Source organism: Phodopus roborovskii, unplaced genomic scaffold, assembly GCF_943737965.1.
Source record: "Phodopus roborovskii unplaced genomic scaffold, PHOROB, whole genome shotgun sequence".
NCBI lineage: Eukaryota > Metazoa > Chordata > Mammalia > Rodentia > Cricetidae > Phodopus > Phodopus roborovskii.
In genome coordinates this window covers 15,269,573-15,290,932 of record NW_026126525.1, presented here as the reverse complement: position 1 = coordinate 15,290,932, position 21,360 = coordinate 15,269,573, and the positions used below count along the sequence as shown (strand labels likewise).

The 21,360-nt window shown below is 38.4% G+C and overlaps 1 protein-coding gene across 1 annotated transcript; it reads left to right on the top strand.

Moving 5' to 3' along the window:
- The first annotated feature begins 10,414 nt into the window (after window positions 1-10,414).
- Amtn (amelotin) lies at window positions 10,415-21,091 on the top strand. The gene is made up of 7 exons (XM_051198592.1): window positions 10,415-10,468; window positions 11,913-11,996; window positions 13,182-13,247; window positions 14,670-14,759; window positions 17,323-17,358; window positions 18,866-18,892; window positions 20,738-21,091. Exons 1-7 carry the CDS (start codon window positions 10,415-10,417, stop codon window positions 21,089-21,091), a joined length of 711 nt encoding a protein of 236 aa, XP_051054549.1.
- The last annotated feature ends 269 nt before the right edge of the window (window positions 21,092-21,360 follow it).

Sequence of the window (21,360 nt, the reverse complement as noted above, 5' to 3'; positions counted from 1 at the left end):
TGTCTTCCAGGTTCCCAGCTTTTCTGAACTGCCATTCATGCTGGGGTGGGATTCGGTGATACAGATGTCTTGAGTCATTCATTTGCCTGCAAATTTCATGATTTCATCTTTCTTTTCTACTGAATAGAATGTTATTATGTATATGTACCAAATTTTCATTATCCATTAATCAATTGCAGGTCATTTAAGTAGTTTCTATTACCTAGCTATTGTGGGAAAAGGAGGAGGTGGAGGAGGTGGGGACGAAGAAGAAGAGGAAGAGGAAGGGGCAATGAGCATGTCTGAAAATGTAACTGTGGAGTAAAATATCTTATCATTTGCAATTTTTTTAAACAATGTGATTCAAACTTTTAGGGTGAAGTCTGTTCACTATAGAAATTACAGGGACAGGCGTACCACAGAAGAGATATTTAAAGGTGTCAATACCATGTTCAGAAGAAAATGAGTTGCATCAATCCTGTCTCCCTTCAATACAACACACTAAGTCACTAAACCATGCCTGACACACAGATGGAGCTCAATAAACACATAGCTCAATTATTGAATGAAATAGGTTACCATTTACTGAGATAGACCTTCATGAGACTGAAACCCATGTTTACAACTAGAAAACCCATAGCTTTAGCAGAGGCACCCTCTAGTGTTCATACTTCTGAATTGCAAAACACGTCTGGTTGGTTTGGGTTTGTTTGGCAGATTATGTTAGTTTTTGCTTAGTTGGCCAGTTAGCATTGGTTAGTTTATTAGTCAGCTGGTTTAATGGTTAATTTTTAAGACACAGCCTTAAACATCTAAAACTCTGGAGTTCAAAGGCTACAGTGAGAGCCACACCACATCACAGTTTAAGTTGAGAATTAAGTACTTTAATAATACATTCTTCAATATTGTTTTATTAATATGCAGGAGCTTTTGGAAGGAATAATAAAAATGCTAAAAAGTAAAAACACAGTCATAAGAAATAGACTGAAACAAAATAAAAAGACATTGTCTATTGAAACATAACTTCTGAAAAAGCCATGCCTTTCCAATCTCCCACAGTGAGCAGACCACCTGGGGACAAACAGCCTATAACCTTAGTTGGGACAACAACGAGGAAGGAACAATTCGAAACATCACTCATAGCTTCTCTGGACAAATGTTCCAACTTCATGAGCTAACGTCCAGAACTGTCCTTAAGTAACACTTGGACATTCTACCAATATTCTTCATCTCATACTTGGAACTGTGTTTACTGCTGATTGATTCGTTTTATTTCTCCATTGAATTATACTTGTACAAGAGGAAGATGCATTTTATATTTCTTAGGAACAGAAATTCTTTGGAAGAAAGTATTTCTCATTTCTTTAATCACTTTTGAGCATACAAAATGACTTCAGGGGTTAATATAGGTAGTAGTGTGCATTGTCAGTAAAGAGAAACAAAAATATCTCTATACATTAATATGTCACCTAAACAGTATATATTGACTAGTGATTTCTGCCCCAAGAACAGAATCTGTGATAAATTTGGCTGTATAAAACTGGTGATACTGCCAACAGTTTTAATATACATGTGTTTAGAAACAGATTCACATTTGGGACCTGGAAAACCAACTGGCTCTGAGCATAAGAAGGGGAAAAGTTCTTCTGGCTACAATGAAAATGCAACATTTTATTACATAATATCCCAGGCAAGGGGACCCAGGGAGCATGCATTTCCACAACCACCAGTTGACTATCAGCTTAGTTTTATGTCTCAAACCTCAAAGCCAAATGAACACTGAGCTCCATTATAAGTCAATGGTCATGATAGGTCTCCACAGCTGTACATACCTCAACTATAAGGTAAGAATGAAGATGCTTATTTTCTATTCAAAAAAATTTTAAATGGTAGCAATATCGATGAATTTGACTAAATGGCTACTAAATAAAATGTAGGAATTCCAATAAAGATGTTTCTAATGTCAATGATCATTCTACCACTCAGCTACCTCATGCATTCATTTGACAGTATTTATCAAGTGTCCATTATGTGCCGGGCCCCAGGACAGAAGCATAAAATATGCACACTCATCAAGAGAGCTGCCAGGTGCTTAATAAGCAATGCATAGGCTTATTGGAAGTGACCACCATGAAGAAATGAGGAGGGTGGCATAATAGACCAATCCATGGGCACTAGAATGTTCTGAAAAGGCCTGTCAGCAGACTACCTGCTGTAAGGGATGAAAGGGAACCAGACAGACAAACTACAAACCAAGGATTTCAGACAGAGGGAAAACTCGGGTCAAAGGTTCTGCTGAGTTCAAAGGAACAGGGAAAATATGTAAGCTGTACAGTGAACTAGTGTGCACTCAATCAAGTTAAATGAAGGTGGGTTATTTCATGATTTTGGAGACCCTAATGAGCTTGCTCAAAATGAGATCAAAAGCCATTAGCCATTCTAAATAATGTGAGACGTGTAATTGACAGTTTCATGCAGGGATTAGGTTGAGAATGAATTGCAAAGGAAATCTGAATGGAGAAAGGGCATTAGTTTAATGACTATTACAAAAGCCACGGCACAGATAATGATGTGGAACCAGGAGGCAGAAGAAATAGGAGATTAATCTGAAGGCCAGCAATGTTCACTGGAATTAACAATGTCTGTGATTATTCCATCAGTGGTAAATGAGGGACAAATGAGGGACACAGCTGGCAATGTCTGAAGAAATTTTTGGTTGTCAAATCTGGAGGCAAGCTACTGGTCTCTACTGGAGACTTAAAGTAGCTGCCAAAGATTCCAAAACACACAAGGGTGTCCCCTGCAACAAAAGAAAATGGAAGGGAGGAGAGAGGGAAGAGGGTAAAAAGGAGGAGGGGGAAGGAACAAAAGTAAGGGCAAATAGAAAAAACTAAGGAAGGAGAAGAAGTAAAGAGGGGGGAAACAGGGAAGAAGGGGGAGGGAGAGAAGAAGAGGATGAGGGGGTAGGAAGAGCAGGAAGGAGAAGAGGATAAAAAGAGTGAGAGGTAGAGGGAGTTTCATAAACTTAATAACTAAATGAAACTTGGCAGAAAATAATCAAAACAAAACTTGGGGGTGAGAGATTTGGGGTATATTTTAGAAGTAATGCTGACAAGACATAACAATACCTGTAAGGTGAATTCAATAAAGTAGAAATAAGATGTCTAACTTTAGACAGTTGAGAGATTGGTAGTACTGCCTACCAAGAGAGTGAAATCTTGGGGAGAAAATTAGATGAAGGAAAAAAAGTTTGCCAGAAACAACTGGGTTTGCTTCAGCAAAGTGGTAGGATACAAGATGAACTCAAAAAAAAACAGTAACACTATTATGTACAGAAGATAAAGGGGCTGAGAAAGAAATCACAGAAACATCACCCTTTACAATACCCACAAACAACATAAAATATTCTTGAAGTAATGCTAACCAAACAAGTGAAAGACGTACACAGAAAAAACTTTGTGTCTTTAAAGAAAGAAATTAAAGAAGATACCAGAAAATGCAAAGATCTCCCATGCTCTTGGATAGGTAGAATAAACATAGTAAAAATGAGTCTTGACAAAAGCGATTTAATGGAATCCCCATCAAAATTCCAGAACAATTCTTCACTGACCTTGAAAGGATAATACTCAACTTTATATGAAAAAAAAAAAGAACCATGATAGCCAAAACAACCCTGTACAATAATGGGGAGACATCCCCATAACCGATTTCAAGCTCTATGATAGGGCTATAGTCCTGTAAATAGCTTGGTATTGGAACAAAAATAGACAGGTAGACCAATGGAATCAAATCGAAAATCGTGAAATTAACACACACACTTACAAACACAAGATTTTTGACAAAACAGATAAAAGTATACAATGGGAGGAGGAAAGCATCTTCAACAAATGGTGCTGGCACAACTGGATATGGTGTGTAGAAGACTTCAGATAGATACATGTCTATCATTATGCATAAAACTCAACTCCAAATGGATGAAAGACCTCAACATAAATCAACCACACTGAATGAACCTCTTAGAAGAGAAAGTGGGAGGTACCCTTGAACAAATTGGTACAGGAGACTGCTTGCTGAACATAATACCAGTAGCACAGACACTGAGATTGAATATTAATAAATGGAACATCCTGAAACTGAGAAGCTTCTGTAAGGCAAAGGACACAGTTCACAAAACCAAGCTTACAGACTGGGAAAAGATCTTCACCATCTCTACATCTGGCAGAGGGCTGACCTCCAAAATATACAAAGAAATCAAGAAACTAGTCAACAAAACACCAAATAATGCAATTAAAAAGTGGGGTATGGAACAAAGAGAGAATTTTCAATAGAGAAATCTAAAATGACTGAAAGCCACTTCTGAAAGTGCTCAACATCCTTAGCCATCAAAGAAATGCAAATCAAAACAATTCTGAGATACCATCTTACCCCTGCCAGAATGGCTAAAATTAGAAACACCAGTGACAACTTATGCTGGAGAGGATGTGGAGAAAGGGGAACACTCCTCCACTACTTGTACAGCCAATTTGGAGATCAGTACGGCGGTTCCTCAGGAAAATGGGAATCATTCTATCACAGGACCTGGCAATTCCCCTCTTAGGCATATACCCAAATGATTCACATCCATGCAACAAGGACATCTGTTCAACTATGTTGACAGCAGCATTATTTTTAATAGCAAGAATCTGGAAGCAACGTAGATGCCCTTAAACTGAAAAATGGATAAAGATAATGTGGCACATCTACACAATGGAATACTACTCTGTGGGGAGGGAGGAAACAATGGAATCTTGAAATTCGCAGGCATATGGTTTGAACTTGAAAAAACCATCCTGAGTGAAGTAACCCAATCAAAAAAAGAGGAACATAGTATGTACTCACTCATATATGGATTTCAGACCTAGATCAAAGGATCACCAGCCTATAATTCATGCCCTCAGAGAAACTAGGATACAAGGAGGAACCTAAGAGATTCATACAAGGTCCCTCACAGAAGGGAAAAGAAACAAGATCTCCTGAGAATATTGGGGGTAGGGGTAGTAAGTGGTGAAGGAACTAGGAGAAAGAGAAGGGTAATAGAGAAAACTATGTGAGACTAGGTAGAGAGAGAGACCATAAGAGACGGAGCCATTATAGGTTTGAAGAGAAAACTGACTCTAGAGAAATGTCCAGAGACCTACAAGGATAACTCCAGTGAAAAGGCTACCTTAAATGCCCTTCCCTGATAATGGGATTGATGACTAACTTATCCACCATCATAGAGCCCTCATCTAGTAGCTGATGAAAACAAAAGCAGATACCCACAGCTAAACACTGAGCCGAACTGAAATCCAGATACAGAGAGGGAGGACAAGATCAGGCTATAAAAACCCACAGAGACAGCTGACCTGAACAAGGGGGAGTTAATGGACCCCCAGACTGATAGCTGGGAAACCAGCATTGGACCAACTCAGATCCCCTGAACATGGGTCTCAGAAGGCATGGGCAGTCCAAGGGACCTCTGACAGTGGAACCAGGATGTATCCCTGGTGCACAAAAGGACTTTGGGAGCACAATCCCCATGGAGGGATACACCCTTAACCTAGAGGCAGGAAGGAGGGCCTAGTCCCTACTCCAAATGATTTGACAGATTTTATTGTTCCCTCCTGGAAGGCATAACTCTCCATGTGGACTGGGGGAGAATGGGATGGGAGGGTGGTCAGGGGACATGGGAGAAAGGGAGAGAGGGTGGGAGAGAGGCAGGCAGGGAGAGAGGGAGGAAGGAAGGGAGGGAGGGAGGGAGGGAGGGGGGAGGGAGGGAGGGGGAGGGAGGGAGGGAGGGAAAGAGGGAGGGAGGGAACTGGGATTGGTATGTAAAATAAAAATAATTTAAAAAGAATGGCTAAAATTAAAAACACCAAGGACAGCTTATGCTGGAGAGGATGTGGAGAAAGGGGAACACTCCTCCACTGCTGGTGGGAGTGCAAACTTGTACAGCCATTTTGGAGATCAGTATGGTGGTTCCTCAGGAAAATGGGAATCAGTCTACCAGAGGACCCAGCAATCCCCCTCTTAGGCATATACCCAAATGATCCACATCCATGCAACAAAGACATCTGTTCAACTATGTTCATAGCAGCACTATTTGTAATAGCAAGAACCTGGAAGCAACCTAGATGCCCCTCAACTGAAGAATGGATAAAGATGATGTGGCACATTTACACAATGGAATACTACTCTGCAGGGGGAAAATTTTTTTTAAAAAAATGGAATCTTGACATTCACAGGCAAATGGAAGAAACCATCCTGAAGTAACCCAGTCACAAAAAGAGGAACATGGTATGTACTCACTCATATATGGATTTTAGACATAGAGAAAAGGATTGCCAGCCTATAATTCACACCACCAGAGAAACTAGGATACAAGGAGGAATCTAAGAGATTCATGCAAGGTCCCTCACAGAAGGGGAAAGGAACAAGATCTCCTCCGCATATTGAGAGTAGGGAGGAGGCAGTGTGTGGAGAGGGAGTTAGGAGAAAAAGAAGGGGAAGAGAGAAGAAGTGTGGAACTAGGAAGATTGATTCAGGGAACGAATAGACCACAGCAAAAGAGAGAGAGAGATGCCATAATATAGGGAGCCATTGTAGGTCTGAAGAGAAAACTGACTCTATAGAAATGTCCAGAGACATACGAGGATGACCCCAACTAACAATCTGAGCAACAATGGAAAGGCTACCTTAAATGCCCTTCCCTGATAATGAGATTGATAACTAACTTATATGCCATCATAGAGCCCTCATCTAGTAGCTGATGAGAAGCAGAAACCCACAGCTAAACACTGAGCCAAACTCCTGGAATCCAGTTGCAAAGAGGGAGGAATGATAACAAAAGGGGTCAAGACCAGGCTACAGAAAAACACAGAGACAGCTGACCTGAACAAAGGGGAGCTCATGGACCACCAGACTTATAACTGGAAAACCAGCATTGTCCTGACTCAGACACCCTGAATATGGTTCCCAGTTAGAAGGCCTGGGCAGTCTAAGGGACCTCTGACAATGGAACCAGGATGTATCTCTGGTGCATGAAAGGACTTTGGGAGCACATTCCGCATGGGGGTATACTCACCTAACCTAGAGGCAGGAGGGCCTAGACCCTACTCCAAATGAGGACAGATTTTGATGATCCCTCCTGAAAGCATCACCCTCCCTGTGGAGTGGGGGGAGGATAGGATGGGAAGGGAGTCGGGGGAATGGGGAGGAGGGAGGAAGAGAGAATGGGGATCGATATGTAAAATAAGGGAAATATATATATATATATATATATATGTATGTATATGTATATATAATCAAGAGATTTTATTTGTGTCTTCATTGTTATGCTCTTAGGTCTATGAAACCCTTGTCATTGCCTGACATCATTATGTGCATTGTCATATATGTAGTTTTCTAAGAAAGTGGTACACAGATTCAATGAGTTTCAATGGGCCTAAAGAAACATAAAACTAATAAATAAAAAGGAATAGTAAAGTGCCTAGACATTTAAGGCTAAAAGATGTCACTTGTAGTTAACAAAACCCTTTAATGAATCCTAATACCTAAGCAATTTCAAAAACAAAATTATCTGTTTTGATATACTTTGCCTTTGGTACAATTTAGAAATTTTCCCTTCATAGTATGTACTTCTTGATACCAAAATTCCATAATTACATCGTTGAAAGTTATCTGCTTTCAGACTTAAATTTTCTTGTCTAAGAAATTACTCAGCCCTCATAATGTTGCCTGCTTGTTTTAGTTTAATCCCACTGACTACTCAGTTCCCTGGCTGGGACATGTATCATTTCACCTTAGGGTTGGAGGTATGTCTGAAATAAATAATGCACTCACTGTGAGGTCCCTGAATCACCTGGGCCCCAGACAGAGGCAGTGATTCAACTGAATTTGTTATTCACTGGAGCCATACTCTACACTGGAACTAAAACACAGGTTTTTCCCACATAATCCCTGAGACAGCAATGACATGAAACTCAATTCTTCCTCCACACAAACAAAAACAGTTAAATAATGATCTGCAAATTCACCTAAAATAAAACCTGGAAATAGTAGAATACACAGTGCCAAGGGGTCTGTCAAATGCTATGAAGCTGCTTGAAATTTAGTGATCCTGCCAACAACATGTAAGGTACATAAGGGTAAGGATTTCTATATCCAGATACTAAAATGGTATTCATGAATATGGAGTGGATATGTTAAATGTGTTGGAAAAATAAATTCACTAGGGCTGAAGAGTTAGCTCAGTGGTTAAAAGCACTGACTTCTCTTCCAGAAAACCTGGTTCAATTCCCAGCACACATATGGCACCTCATAATTATCTATAAATCTAGTTCCAGGGAATCCAATTCCCTCTTCTGGCTTCTGTTGGCACCAGGCACACATGTGACATATAAACATACAGGCAAAATACCCACACACAATGTTTAGATGTCTTACATAGATAAATTTACTCAAAAACAAAAAGGTGAACTTGCCTAGGAAGGAACATAAGAACAAGAAGTTGCTTCAAGTGCCAACCAAATAGCTCATCATACTGTGCATTGGCAGCAAGTGCACACAAGCCTACACACAAAATAAAATAAAATAAGAATAAGAATAATTGCTTCTCTTCAAATCCTGAAGCATTTTTGTTTTCCATTAGTCCTCTCAGTATTATCTTTTTCCATGTTATGTCTTATTCATCATATTTATTCTCCAAATTTACCTAATGTATTCTTTCTCTCCCATTGTGTGCATGTGCACATGTGTTGTGTATGTATCTGTGTATGTATCTGTACATGTGAGGTATGTACACGTGCACATGGATATGCATGCATGTGTGCATACATTCATGTGAAGGTCAGAAGTCAGTATAGGATAGCATTTTCCCGCACACTTCACCATCTTTTCCAGACAGGATTTCTCACTGACTGGAGATAACCAACTGGCTAGGCTGTAGGCTAACAACCTCCAGGGGTCTGCCCCAGTAGCTTTGGGGGTACAGATAAAAGCAACTGTTCCTAGTTTTTATGTGAGTGCCATTGATCCAAACCCAAGTCCTCATACTTACTTCTTTCCATCCTTCAAAACTCACATCAAGGGTGACTCCTCCATAAAGTCTTGCCTCCCCCAATCAAAAGCTTTTCTTCACACTTTCACACGCTCCTATTTTTATACTTACCACACATATTATTACTGTTAGCCTCTTAAAGTGTTCCTCCATTCATAACAGACTATCTGATAGTCATCAGTCATCAGTAAATGAGTGGAGTTGCTTGAGGAAAACTGAGGCAAATGCCTCATCACCTCAGCCAATTTTCCATTGATAGACACTCCATATTGAATAAAAGATGACACTGGATGTCACGTGGTCTTCACTATGAAATTCCACCAGACAGATTCACCATTGATTTCATTTCAGATATTAGTGAGTAGACCTGGTCTGGTCTGAAGGCCAAGCTCTGGAAGCTTGTGGGTAGGTGTGAAATGCCTGTCTTGTGAAAGAAACTTCAGCAGATTCTTTTCTTTGGCTGATATAACATCATCCCTTTCAATATTTGAAATCATGCAAATTATTCAACAATTCTTAGAGGCAATTTTGTCATATTCATTGAAGTTGTAGATATTTGTATCTTTTTTAATATTCCTAGCAGTAACACCACAGAAAAACTGCTACATATGTGAGAAATACGTTATATGAATGTTATGATATTCATTGTAAACTGTTTATAATTTTAAAAATAGAATGATGCAGATTATCTATACACCAAGAAGAAAGTAATACAATTTAACCACTAAATAAAATTGATCTATAAAGTTCATTATTAACTAAGGAAACATGTTAGAATATAAAGAAATACATATAATAGACTTTATTTTAGTAAAGTATATAGAGAGTATATTTTGATGTTTGAGATATCCGCTCACTCTTATATGGTAAAACCAGTAAATTCACAAAATATTTGCAAAAGAGTTGGAAGTGAAGACAATTGTCTTTTTTGTTGTTGTTGTTGTTGTCTGCACTTTTAAAATTATACAGGTGTGTCTTCCTAAATACCCTCTAGTCAAATCGTAGACGTTGGGTAATATAATGTCTGCAGCTAATAACCCACCTAATGAAGTGTTGGGAAATGAAACCAAATGATTTCACAGACAGTTTAGTCCTGATTGGTCTCTCAAGTTGCCTGTCTACTGTAGCTGAGCTTAAATTCCTTCTACAAACACAAATCAGCAAAAGATAAATTTTGCACCAGAGTAAAGTGGAGAAGTCATCTGGATTTTGAATATCATTTTGCCTGGTAGCACAAAGGTAACATTACTTGACCAGATTGCAAGTAGAATGGTCATTTTTAAGTGTCATCTTCTCTCAAAGGTTAGAAAAAAGTGAAAGAGTAACACAATTTTGTTCTTATAGGTAGCAAATCGAAACATGAAGACTACGATTCTACTGTTTTGTCTTCTAGGATCAACTCAGTCATTACCAGTAAGTGCAATGTGTTTACTTTATGTACTGACTGGCCTCAGCCCTGTCTCATTTGAAGACATTTATTTCTTCCTGCTTTTCAACAAAACCACTCTGTTCTATGACCCATTTTTTAAGTTTCCTGATTTAATTTCCAAAGCAAAAGCGGTAAACTAATAAGGCGTTCTTGGAAATTTCAATGTTTTGAATTTTTCTTAAATGCATCCACTTTATCATAGAAGAATTTCAGTTCTTTGGGCAAGGTAAGAAAGTTGACATGAGGGACAGAGTGAGTAACTATTTTACCTTCCAAAAGATAATTAAGATTTTCTTAGTGGCGAGTTATTTGATCATGACTAAAAGGGTAGACAATACTTTTTATGTTTCTATTTGATAAACAAAGCAGCTAAACTGGATAAACACTTAGCTATAAAATTATGTGATCCATATCTTTTACTTAACACATATCATTACAGAGCATATTGACATACGATAGATTATTTAAATGAAGGATGAGGACTAGTGATCCTTCCTTACTTCAGTCATCCTAAATTATTTTATAGATTAGAGATGGGCTATTTGATCTCTATGTAGATTTCTCTCCCCCTAGAATTCACAATGGCTACACATATCAAGTCATTGTTTAGAGAAAACTTAGATTGTAAACATTTCTGTGAAAAAAGAAAAGAACAGAAATTATGAAACAAAATATGAATGACCAGCAAATTTTTAAGAAGTTCTCAGTGCAGACTTAATCATTAAAACAAAGCAAAAAAAAAAAATGGACCAAGATTTGGCATCCCTCTGGGATGCACCCAGCAACAAATGCATTCTGGAGTCAGACCAGAGAGAAGGGTTAATTGTATTCAGAAACTAGAGTCACTACAGTGGTCTCAGTACTAACTCTGACACTCACCAGGTAACCTTGCACAGATCTTGTTTTGCCTATAAAATATAAACAAAGCCAACTAACTAGACCATCTGAATTGCAAGGTCATTTTCACCCTTAAGTTCTGAGTCTTAATACAATATAAATACTCCAGTTAGAAAAGAGGCTGGATTCCCATTGCAAGATTGGCATGCCTTATGCAAAGCAAGAATGGGAAAACTCAAAAAAAAATGCAATTTAATTAAAATATTGCAAGGAAAATAAAAGCAGATGTGCATAGAACTAAGACTCAGAGTACAACACAAGTCTTAGTAGAGGACAGAAATAGTAAATTAATGGGAACTGGAGATAAGCGCTGGAATCCCATGTGTCTCATCCTTTCCACCTGGTATTTTCCCAGTCTCTGATTCCAAATCTAGCCAAGCATAAAATGTTTAAGAGTTAAAACTGCTCCAAAAGACATGGAGTTTAAATTCATATTGTTGTTTAGGGGACAACCTGTTAACCTTCCAGATATTACAGGATCCAAAACCTCAAAGGCATCCCTCCTGCTTTATCAAATATTTATATTCACAGAAGCAGATTAACCCTGCTTTGGGACTTCCTCCAACAAAAACTGCAGATCAGGTGACACTACTAACCCAACAGCAACCAAATCAGGTAAGCACCCAACAATAGCAACAATTTACATACCAGGAATAGAAGCACATTAAGGCTGGTAAATTTTAAAAATCAAGAAGCTTTGTCTTTGGAAGAAGCCAAATATCTTGCTTTGACATTTAAATGAAGAGAGCAAAATAGCCTCTTCTTTTTATGTGAATTATATGAGCAGGGATTTGTTTTAACAACTAAATCTAGAATGCTTTGAAACGTGGATGGCATCACCTATTTACAAAGGTGTGACCTTGAGATTCTCTAACATCCTGTATGGCTTACAGGAAAAAAAAAATGACAGTTAAGAAGTGTATACAAAATTAACTATAACTTTTCTCATGGCTCTCTCAATCTCTTTCTCCTCTCCCCCCACCCATGTGGGGGGATGTACACATGTGTAGAAACCAAAGGTTGGCATTAGGTGTCCTTCTATTTCTGTCCTCCTCTGTTGACTAGACTGGCAGGCCAGTGAGGCTGTGGGATCCTCCCTTTCTACCTCCAACCCTGAAATTACACATGGGGCTTTTTACATGAGTTCTGGGAATCTGAACTCAGGCCCTCTTGTTTGCACAGCAAATGCTTGATCCACTGAAACCTCCACACACCCTCTCATAGTTTTCTTGAGTTCATCACTACCAATGAATTGATACAATGCTGTAAAGCCTGTCTTGTACATTCTTTTTTAGCTCCTATGTTCTCTATCTCTCCAACTCTCATACTTCTATAAAGGATCTTGCCTTGCCTTCATCTAAACTCTGAAATATTAGTCAAAAATATTAAAAGTTCAAGCTGTCCCTTTAGTTAATGGACACTGAATCATTCAAGTCAAATCAATCCAACTCCTGTAGCTTATACTATTAGAGACATTCTTTATGGAAAAGAATATAAAATTTAATGTGCACAAATTAAGTACTAAAACAAAAATAGTATAACTAAATAATAATCATAAATCTCCTGCTAAATATCATAAACTTCACATATTGCTAGGCCATCCAGAACCACACAGGAAGAAATGTGGCATCGTGCAGACAATTCAAGGGTAGTGAGAGGGTTTGAAACTTTGCCTTCATTAATTTTGATGGTAAATACCTACCTTTGAGAGCAGTATAAACTAGCTGAAACTATCTACCATTGATATTGCAGTAGAAACAGATAATCTCTTGTCTGATGGCCAGTTTCAATGCCTTGCAGGTCTTTCCTTCCGTAAGTCTAATACCACTAACACAGCTGCTCACCCTGGGGTCAGACCTGCAATTGGTAAGTACTCTTTCACATCACCTCACTACCTTTTGCTTGATGAATACTGCACTTGATATTGAGCATGGAGGAAAGTCAAGAACATACAGAAATGTCTATCCACAAGTACACATGCACACACATTCACTGCGCGTGGGCTGGAAGAGGAACAAGAGAGTATTCAAAGAGAGTCAGATGCCACTCAATAATTCTTTGAAAGTTTTCCTCATAAGTCCCTCTGTAGCACTGACCTCATCCTCATTTTTAATCTCCAGATCCTGATACCTCTTCTCTAAGATCCTGCCTCAGTTTCTGCATCAGATCTTCCTTGGTGTCCCTTATTGTATTAGAATGTCACATAAACACTATGATTGATGTTGTGGCCATCTAGGGTGACAATAGAACACTAAGATCTCTCTGCTCGTAGAACATCTATAGAGTCATCTGTTTGGGGAAGAAAAATGTTTCCCTCATGATTGTTCCCAGTGTTCAGATTTAAATACACTCTTAACCTATGCTCTACACTTGGTATGTTACTCTGTATCTCATACTATGTCTGAAAATGCCTGTGAAGTAATTCATTTCTTAAGGGAAAAAATCAGAAAATGTCCAATAATGATTATTGTATCCAAAAGTGATAAATTACCTAACTGACCTCAAAAATGCCAAAGAAAAAAATCAATTCCTAGGGAAGCAGCGACAAGAAGGCTCATTGTGTAAGAACATTTGCCACAAAGGACTGATGACCCAATTTTGAAGCCCAGAAACCACATAAAGGGGGAAGGAAAACATAGATACCATTAAGTTGTACTCTACCTCCACAAACACATGCTGTGACACAAACATATACTCAGTATTTTTTTTTTCTTTTTAGTTTAGTGTAGGAGCTTGAGAGACACCTCAAAGGTAAAGAGAACTTGTAGAGAACTTGTAGCAGTACAGAAGGCTCTATACTGCTCTTGTAAAAGACCTGAGACTTGGTCCCATGTAGATCAGCTTACAACTTATTGTAACTCCAGGTCCAGGAGGTCCAGTGCCCTCTTCTGTCTGTCTATCCTACTTAGGTACACACACACACACACACACACACACACACACACACACATATATGTAATATATATATGTATATATATACACATGTATATATACGTATATATATATTTATATGTATATATTCATATACACACACTCACTGACACACATGCATACATGTAATTAAAAATAAAAACAAAGCAAATCTTTGGAAAATTATTGTAGAGGCTGTGCTAGGAAATTAAATAGTTGAATTGCATTTCTGCGATTAATTACAGACACAATAAAATAGTATGAACTTATATAAGAAATCCTTCCTTTAAATGTATTTGCCTTTGGTGAATATATTTTAGGGTCCTAAACATTCAAACAGAAAGAAATGTAACTCAAGTTTTCTTTGATTCCCCACAGCTCAACCCTGCCACTGGACTGGCACATGGGGCACAGGCACTCCCTTTTACTCTGGGCCCACTGAACAGACAACAACAGCTGCAATCTCAGGTAAAGTGAGGGTAGGGCTTCCTAAATGCTGAGGGCACTTCCTCTCAGCTGAAGCTGTAAGGATCAATGAGCCTTTTTCAAGGTTCTTAGAAACCTTATATGTAGGTGTTTTGCGGGTGTTTATTCCATGAACACAAAATGGCATTAATTGTTTCCACAACCTTAAAATACTCACATACAATGTTATTTTTAATAACTGCATAGTATGCTGCAATATATGTAATTCCTTATTGTAGAAAATCAGGGGTTATTTTTCAAATTTTTGACTTCTAAACTCATGTTAAATGACACCCTTATAACTAAATCTATTGCTACTGAGGAATGTTTCTTTTGAACTCATTCTTGAACTTTTTTTTAAAACAAAGAGACATAAATGTTTTGACAATAAAAATCTTGAGAATAAATTTTGTCCTCTGAAAAAGACCAAAGAAACAAGCATACGAAATGCAAAGCCTCCTTACTACATGATGCTGCTGTGATTCATATACAGACTGTCCAGCTTTAGTCTCATTGCTACTCTACCCTAGCAAGAAGACATGAAGAGTAGAGAAGGCTGAGAGCCTTCCATGGGGAGTGGGAGGAATGGGGACGAGCACCACAAAAGCGCATTTGGTCAAATGTCATGCTGGTATCCATTAGATCACATAGCATGGTGATTTAAAAATCAAAATGTTTCAAAAGAAACAGACTCAACGCAGCATCTTATTCCCCAGAGTTAGAAGCATTAGTGGGCAGGTTATAAAAGGTTTTGTATAAAAGATCTGACATTGCACATTCTCTAGCATACAGGAATGTTAAGTCATTGATTCTTCATTCTCTCTGGGGATTCTTCAATGCCTCTGGGCCAGGTCTAGATCCAGTCCTGTCAACCTGCCTCTTCCTATGAAGAATGAATAACTTTTTGGAAGTATTTTATATGTATATATTATACATAATAATGGATCCTGTTATGCCATTATCATACATGCATATGAACTATTTTGATCATAATTGCCTCCCATTACTTCCTATGACCCTCCCCCTCCTTGTCCTCCTACTGACATCTAGCCTCCCTTCTTCTTTCATATTTTTATTGTGTGCACGTGAACCAATGAGCTTAATTAGGTTAAATTACATAAGCATAGGTGAGTTATCACTTTTAGGAACATGAGCAACTTACCCCATGACTATATGGCTGAAGAAGATGTCTCTCTGCTACCCCAGCAAATACTAACTGCCTATAGATCCTCAGAGAGAGGCAGGGTCTCATGGGTCCCTCCCCTGTCCATGACAGAATGTTGACTGGTCCAATCTTTGGCAGGGTTTTTTCCGGTAATCACAGCTGCTGAGTGGTTGGTCAAAGTGTGACAGCCACGTCCTTCCCACAAGACAGCATTGCAGAGTACTCTGTCCCTTCCTCCATCTCTTCCACTCTATCTACCATGCTTCCCTCTGAGCCTTAAAAAAAAGGTGGTAAGAGATGCCCCACTTCTTATTCTCAGCACTTAGACCAGTTACAAGTCTCTGCCACAGCTGCTGCCCATCACCAAAAAAGAAGTTTCTCTGACCAAAGATGCTGATAGAAGTACTAATTTGTGGCCATAAACAGGCAAGATAAAATGGATCACTTTCTATGACAAAAACCTCTGTTTGTAGCCTAACTACCAAAGGCCAAACTGGGGAAGAAAAGATTACAGAACCTCAAAGCTAAACAAATCCCAGTTCTCTGTGTACACGGCCTGTGTGATGTGGGTGAGTTATTTTAACCCAATGGGACTCGTTTTCCTCAAAATTTCAAACAGGCCTTAAAGTAGAGGTTTCCTTTAACTGTTACCAAGATTAAATGAATGAGTATCTAGACCAGTTTGTACCACACAGCAAATACATGTGTATTCACTGTCGTTACTCCAAACAACTTCCAATCAGTAACTAAAACAATGTAGTTTATAATTACCCTGCTGAGCAATTAGGTTAAGTCTCCTATTATTTGTACTTATGTACCCACACAGTTCCCCTTCTTATTTGTTTATTTTTGTTCCTCCCACTCCGGTTTTCCACCAAAAGAGACTTTAATTGGGTTTCTTCAAAATTCTATCCCTTCATTGCTCACCCTAACAGTTTGTTGGATTTGTTGTTCCTCCTGCTTTAGCTACTGTCATATTTTGCTGTTGAGAGACAACTGACTATTATAAAAAGATGTGTGCATATCATAGTTGGCCTGAAAAAGAAATGGTAAGGTTGGGAGCCCATCAGATTCAGACCTTTCAGGGTGGTACATACTAAGTTAAAAGTCAACTTTGATGATTTCTCCTGACACTATGGATTTTCTATGGAAAAATAAAATAAAATTTTAATGTTTGAGCTCCATTTTTGCAAAATTTAGGCTAGTTTTTTGGGTTAGTAGAGAATACCACAGCATGCCTAGTTGTCATCCATTTCAGCCAGCAACTCATTATCCAGTTATCAGTACTCTCACCTACCTTAAAGACCTCGACTGTTGTTGTGGGATGCTAAGCGAGTGTAACCCATAACCTACCCCCTCGTATTCTACTTTCACAGTGATTTTTGTTCCTCTATTTTTCAGATGTTACCCATTATCGTGGCACAACTTGGAGCTCAGGTAAGGCTATTATTAAACAGACTTTGGTTTTCAATTGCCCATAGGCAGAATACATCTCTTGTCTCAATTCACCAATCAGGCACCAGGATTCTATCTCATTTTGCACTGTGTGAGCACTGAGGATAGCAAGGTGTAGCACTTACCTAGCCCTAGCTGGCTGAAAGGTGCAGTTCTAAGTTCTTCATGATACCATTTCAGTTAACAGTGACACAATCTCTTGTAGACATCATCATTATATCCATTCTGAAAATGAGTGAGATAAAGTTACTCCTCTAGACACACCTTTAGTAAATGAAGCATGCAGTCACCCCTGAACCACCTGTCAAGAAAGAATAACTTAATGGGATTAATGTGATGACTCATGATGTGGGTGATTTATTTTTAATCTCAAATATATTTTAGCTGTCTGTGTTTAATCTCAAAATGCTCAAACCCTTTTCCCTTTCTTCTCTTCCTATTTGTTTCTTACAAAATTTACTGTTTAGCTAACTTATAAAATCATCAAGGACCAAGATCAGTATCAGCATTAGCATCAGATGGCAGCTCCATTTCTAAAATCAGAGGCAGATATTGGCATAAAATCCCTATCAATCCTTTGTGCTTAAACAGGTATCTGTATAGCCTGTCCTTGAGTTTGCAATCCTCATGCCTCAAAACCTCTCTTGTTCTGAGATTAAAGGAGTGTGTCATTCACTACACCCACTCCTATCGTCTCTTTATTCCACATCTAGAGACTACATCTCAAGAAAAGAAATTCTGAAATGCAGCAAAGATTAGGTACCACATACTCATTAAATAATATTTGTGGTGTATAAAAATACAGCTAAACCTTAAATTTAAGACCAACCCAAAAAGAAAAATTCAGTGAACTACAACATAACCACAATACATACAACATAGCCATTTAAAATTCCATTTATCACAATTTAGTAGTAACCCAGCTAAGGGATTGTTATGAAATGCTGAGAGAAAATGAAAGTCAAAAATACTATATAAATGACAATTTCTATTACATGAAAAAATAAATTTGTAGAAAACACCTAGAAAGAACATCATATGTAAGTCACAGGATTATTTTTTTAATTTTTTAAATTTATTTTATATAACAAAGTCCATTTAAATGAAAACAAACATATATAGACAATATTTGGGAATTTGGGCGTTGTTCTTTCCAAACTACTTCCTGCTGGTAAGGGGTGCTGTCATGGGGATCACAGGATTTTTTTTTCTGTTTTTTTTTTTTTTTTTATTCTCCATGTTCTTTCCAATGTATCTATCACCTAATAATACATATCTGTATATGTACTTTTCAAAGGTGTGTCACATTATTCAATAAAACATGAGCAGTCCCAAATCACATGCTGACATGAGTTTTGTGAAATAGATACCAGACTTTTAATTTCTTTATAATACTTAAAATTATTTGAAATTTTGAGTTATATTATATGCATTGTACTGAATATAATGAAATTTCTCAAATTGCTTCCATTTGTCATTTTGCTTTTAGGGTGCTCTCCTAAGCTCAGAGGAACTGGTAAAAAGAAAATCTTTTAAATCACTGCCATTTTAAATTCCTCTCACTTCTCCTGTGCCCTCTGGCTTCCCGGTTCTTTTGATCACATCCCTTCATTTGTGTTCTCCTAAAATGAGCCCTGCATTTTTAGAGCTGCTTGAGTATGATTATTCTTTCTCAGCTAAAGATTTAGTCATCTTTATCCTACTACTTCCCACTAATTTAACTTTGCATTAGCTTTCTATATAGTGCTACCAGACTCGGTATTAACCCAGAGGGCCATTGCACACTTTTACTTTATTTTGATTGACTTAACCTTTATATTGAAGTTTATGCACTATTCTACAGATGCAGAAGCAGAGTAATAAAAATAAATACTGACTCTGCGGGAGTGATTAAATCTGTTGTACTTTCCATTTTATGAAATGTTTTTCTACATTATAGTAGTGATGAATGAATTCTTTCCTATAAACACAAATAGCTGAAGAATAGGAATTAAAATTCTTATTAATATCACTCATAATTTCTATGCAATTCTGAACAGGTCATGTTTAAAGACACCTGTTTGGACTACTGTGGTATCTAAGCAGGACAACATAAGTGAGTAACTGAAGTAGTATCATAGAACACAGTTTTAAAGTATCTTTTATATTATGAAAGGGTATGTATTATATTCACTATACCACTCCTAATAATAATCCAGTCATGATCTCCATCTGCTTTGACAGCACTGACACATGGAGCTTCACATCTTCCTACTGTGGGGCATTTTCACATAACAAACGCTTGAAGTCTTTCACTTTTAGCCTTCTGTCTAAAATTACATAGCCATGACAGAACTGTATGGGCAAACTGAGGCTCAGCAAACTTAAGTTAGTTGTCTCAAAGGCAACAAACTAGATCTAGATCCACAGCCACATGTTCTATGATATTAGTAGTTTTCAAACATTTTTTAGCTCAACCCATGGTAATAATTATATATTCGTGCAGCCTAACACACACACACTAGTTCACAAAACAATAATTACTCTTATATGGAATGTTTTTTGATAATTTACAGTCTTCTCTATTAATCAAAATTCCTATATTTCAAAACCATGTGCCATAAGCAGGGATCTAGCTCTGCCTTCAGGATCTCTTAAGTCTGAAACAAGGCTTCCCTACCTATGGTTCTGGAACTCAGATTGCCTCAGGAGGCCTTTGAGAACTAGCTTAAATTCAAATTACCAGGCCCAGTGCAGACCTGTTCAAGCATAATCTAACCATGAAAGCCTCTGAAATGGAAATGTTCCTTCCGGAATCTCAGAAAACACCCAGGCAGCTCAAGTGCCAGGAGAAGTGCTCCTGATGACCACAGTGATGCCTTTGAAATGCATGCTAAGGGAAGCTTCAAGGGAAGGGTTCCAGCCACAAAAGCAATGTCTGGTTAATGAACTTGCATTAATTGTTCCATTAACTTGTAGTCTCAAGCTTTCATGGGCAAAAGAAAGGTTGTATTTCAGGCCAAGGACAAACAGAGCTTCTCAGTGTTTTGTGAATTTTCTACCTTAGCACTGTCTCCAGACATGCTTCATAACTCCCAGCTGTCCTTCTGCTTGCATTTACATTCCCTTTTTTGAGGAAAAGGAAGTCAGCAAAAAAAATCCCAGCTCTGAAACCAGCAACAGATTTGGTCCTGACAGGGGCACATTTTTGATGAATGTTGGATCTCTATGACTTTTCTCTGACTTTAGTCTCTCCCTTCTGCCATGCCTATCCCACCCTGCCATCCTCTCTCCAAAGAAAAAAAAGATTGGGTAACCTTGTTCAAATGAGTTCTTTTTTTTTTTTTTTTTTTTTTTTCTTCTGTTTCCTTCCCTATTCTAGCCATTAGCCTCACAAATCTTCACAGGCCTCCTTATCCACCCCTTGTTCCCTGGAGGCATTCTGCCCTCCAGTCAGACAGGAGCTAAACCAGACACACAAAATGGAGTCCTTCCTACAAGGCAGGCAGGAGCAAGCCCTGCTGTACAGGGAACCACCTCGGGCCATGTCACAACTCCTGGTGTCACCGATGACGACGACTATGAAATGAGCACCCCTGCAGGCATGCGAAGGGGCACACACACCACGGAGGGAAGCACTGTAGACACACCAAATAGTAAGTTGTCCCAGTCCCACCATGCTTACCCTGAAGGTCATCTGCAGCATGGCAGAGAGGAGTTCTTTGCCTTGCACTGACAAATGCAGATCTCAAGCGAGGCGAGGAGCCTTCTTTATTTACAAGCTTCAAGACTCATGAAGAAACAGTTTTTCTAGGCTACCAGTCCAATGGTATTAACTCTATAAGAGACAATCAGTTGCTGATACAACTTCCACAACACACACACACTCGCATAGTCATTCACACATTCACAATCACACACACACACACACACACGCACGCACGCACGCACGCACGCACGCATGCACGCACACATGCATGCATGTATGTATGTACATGGGGCCTG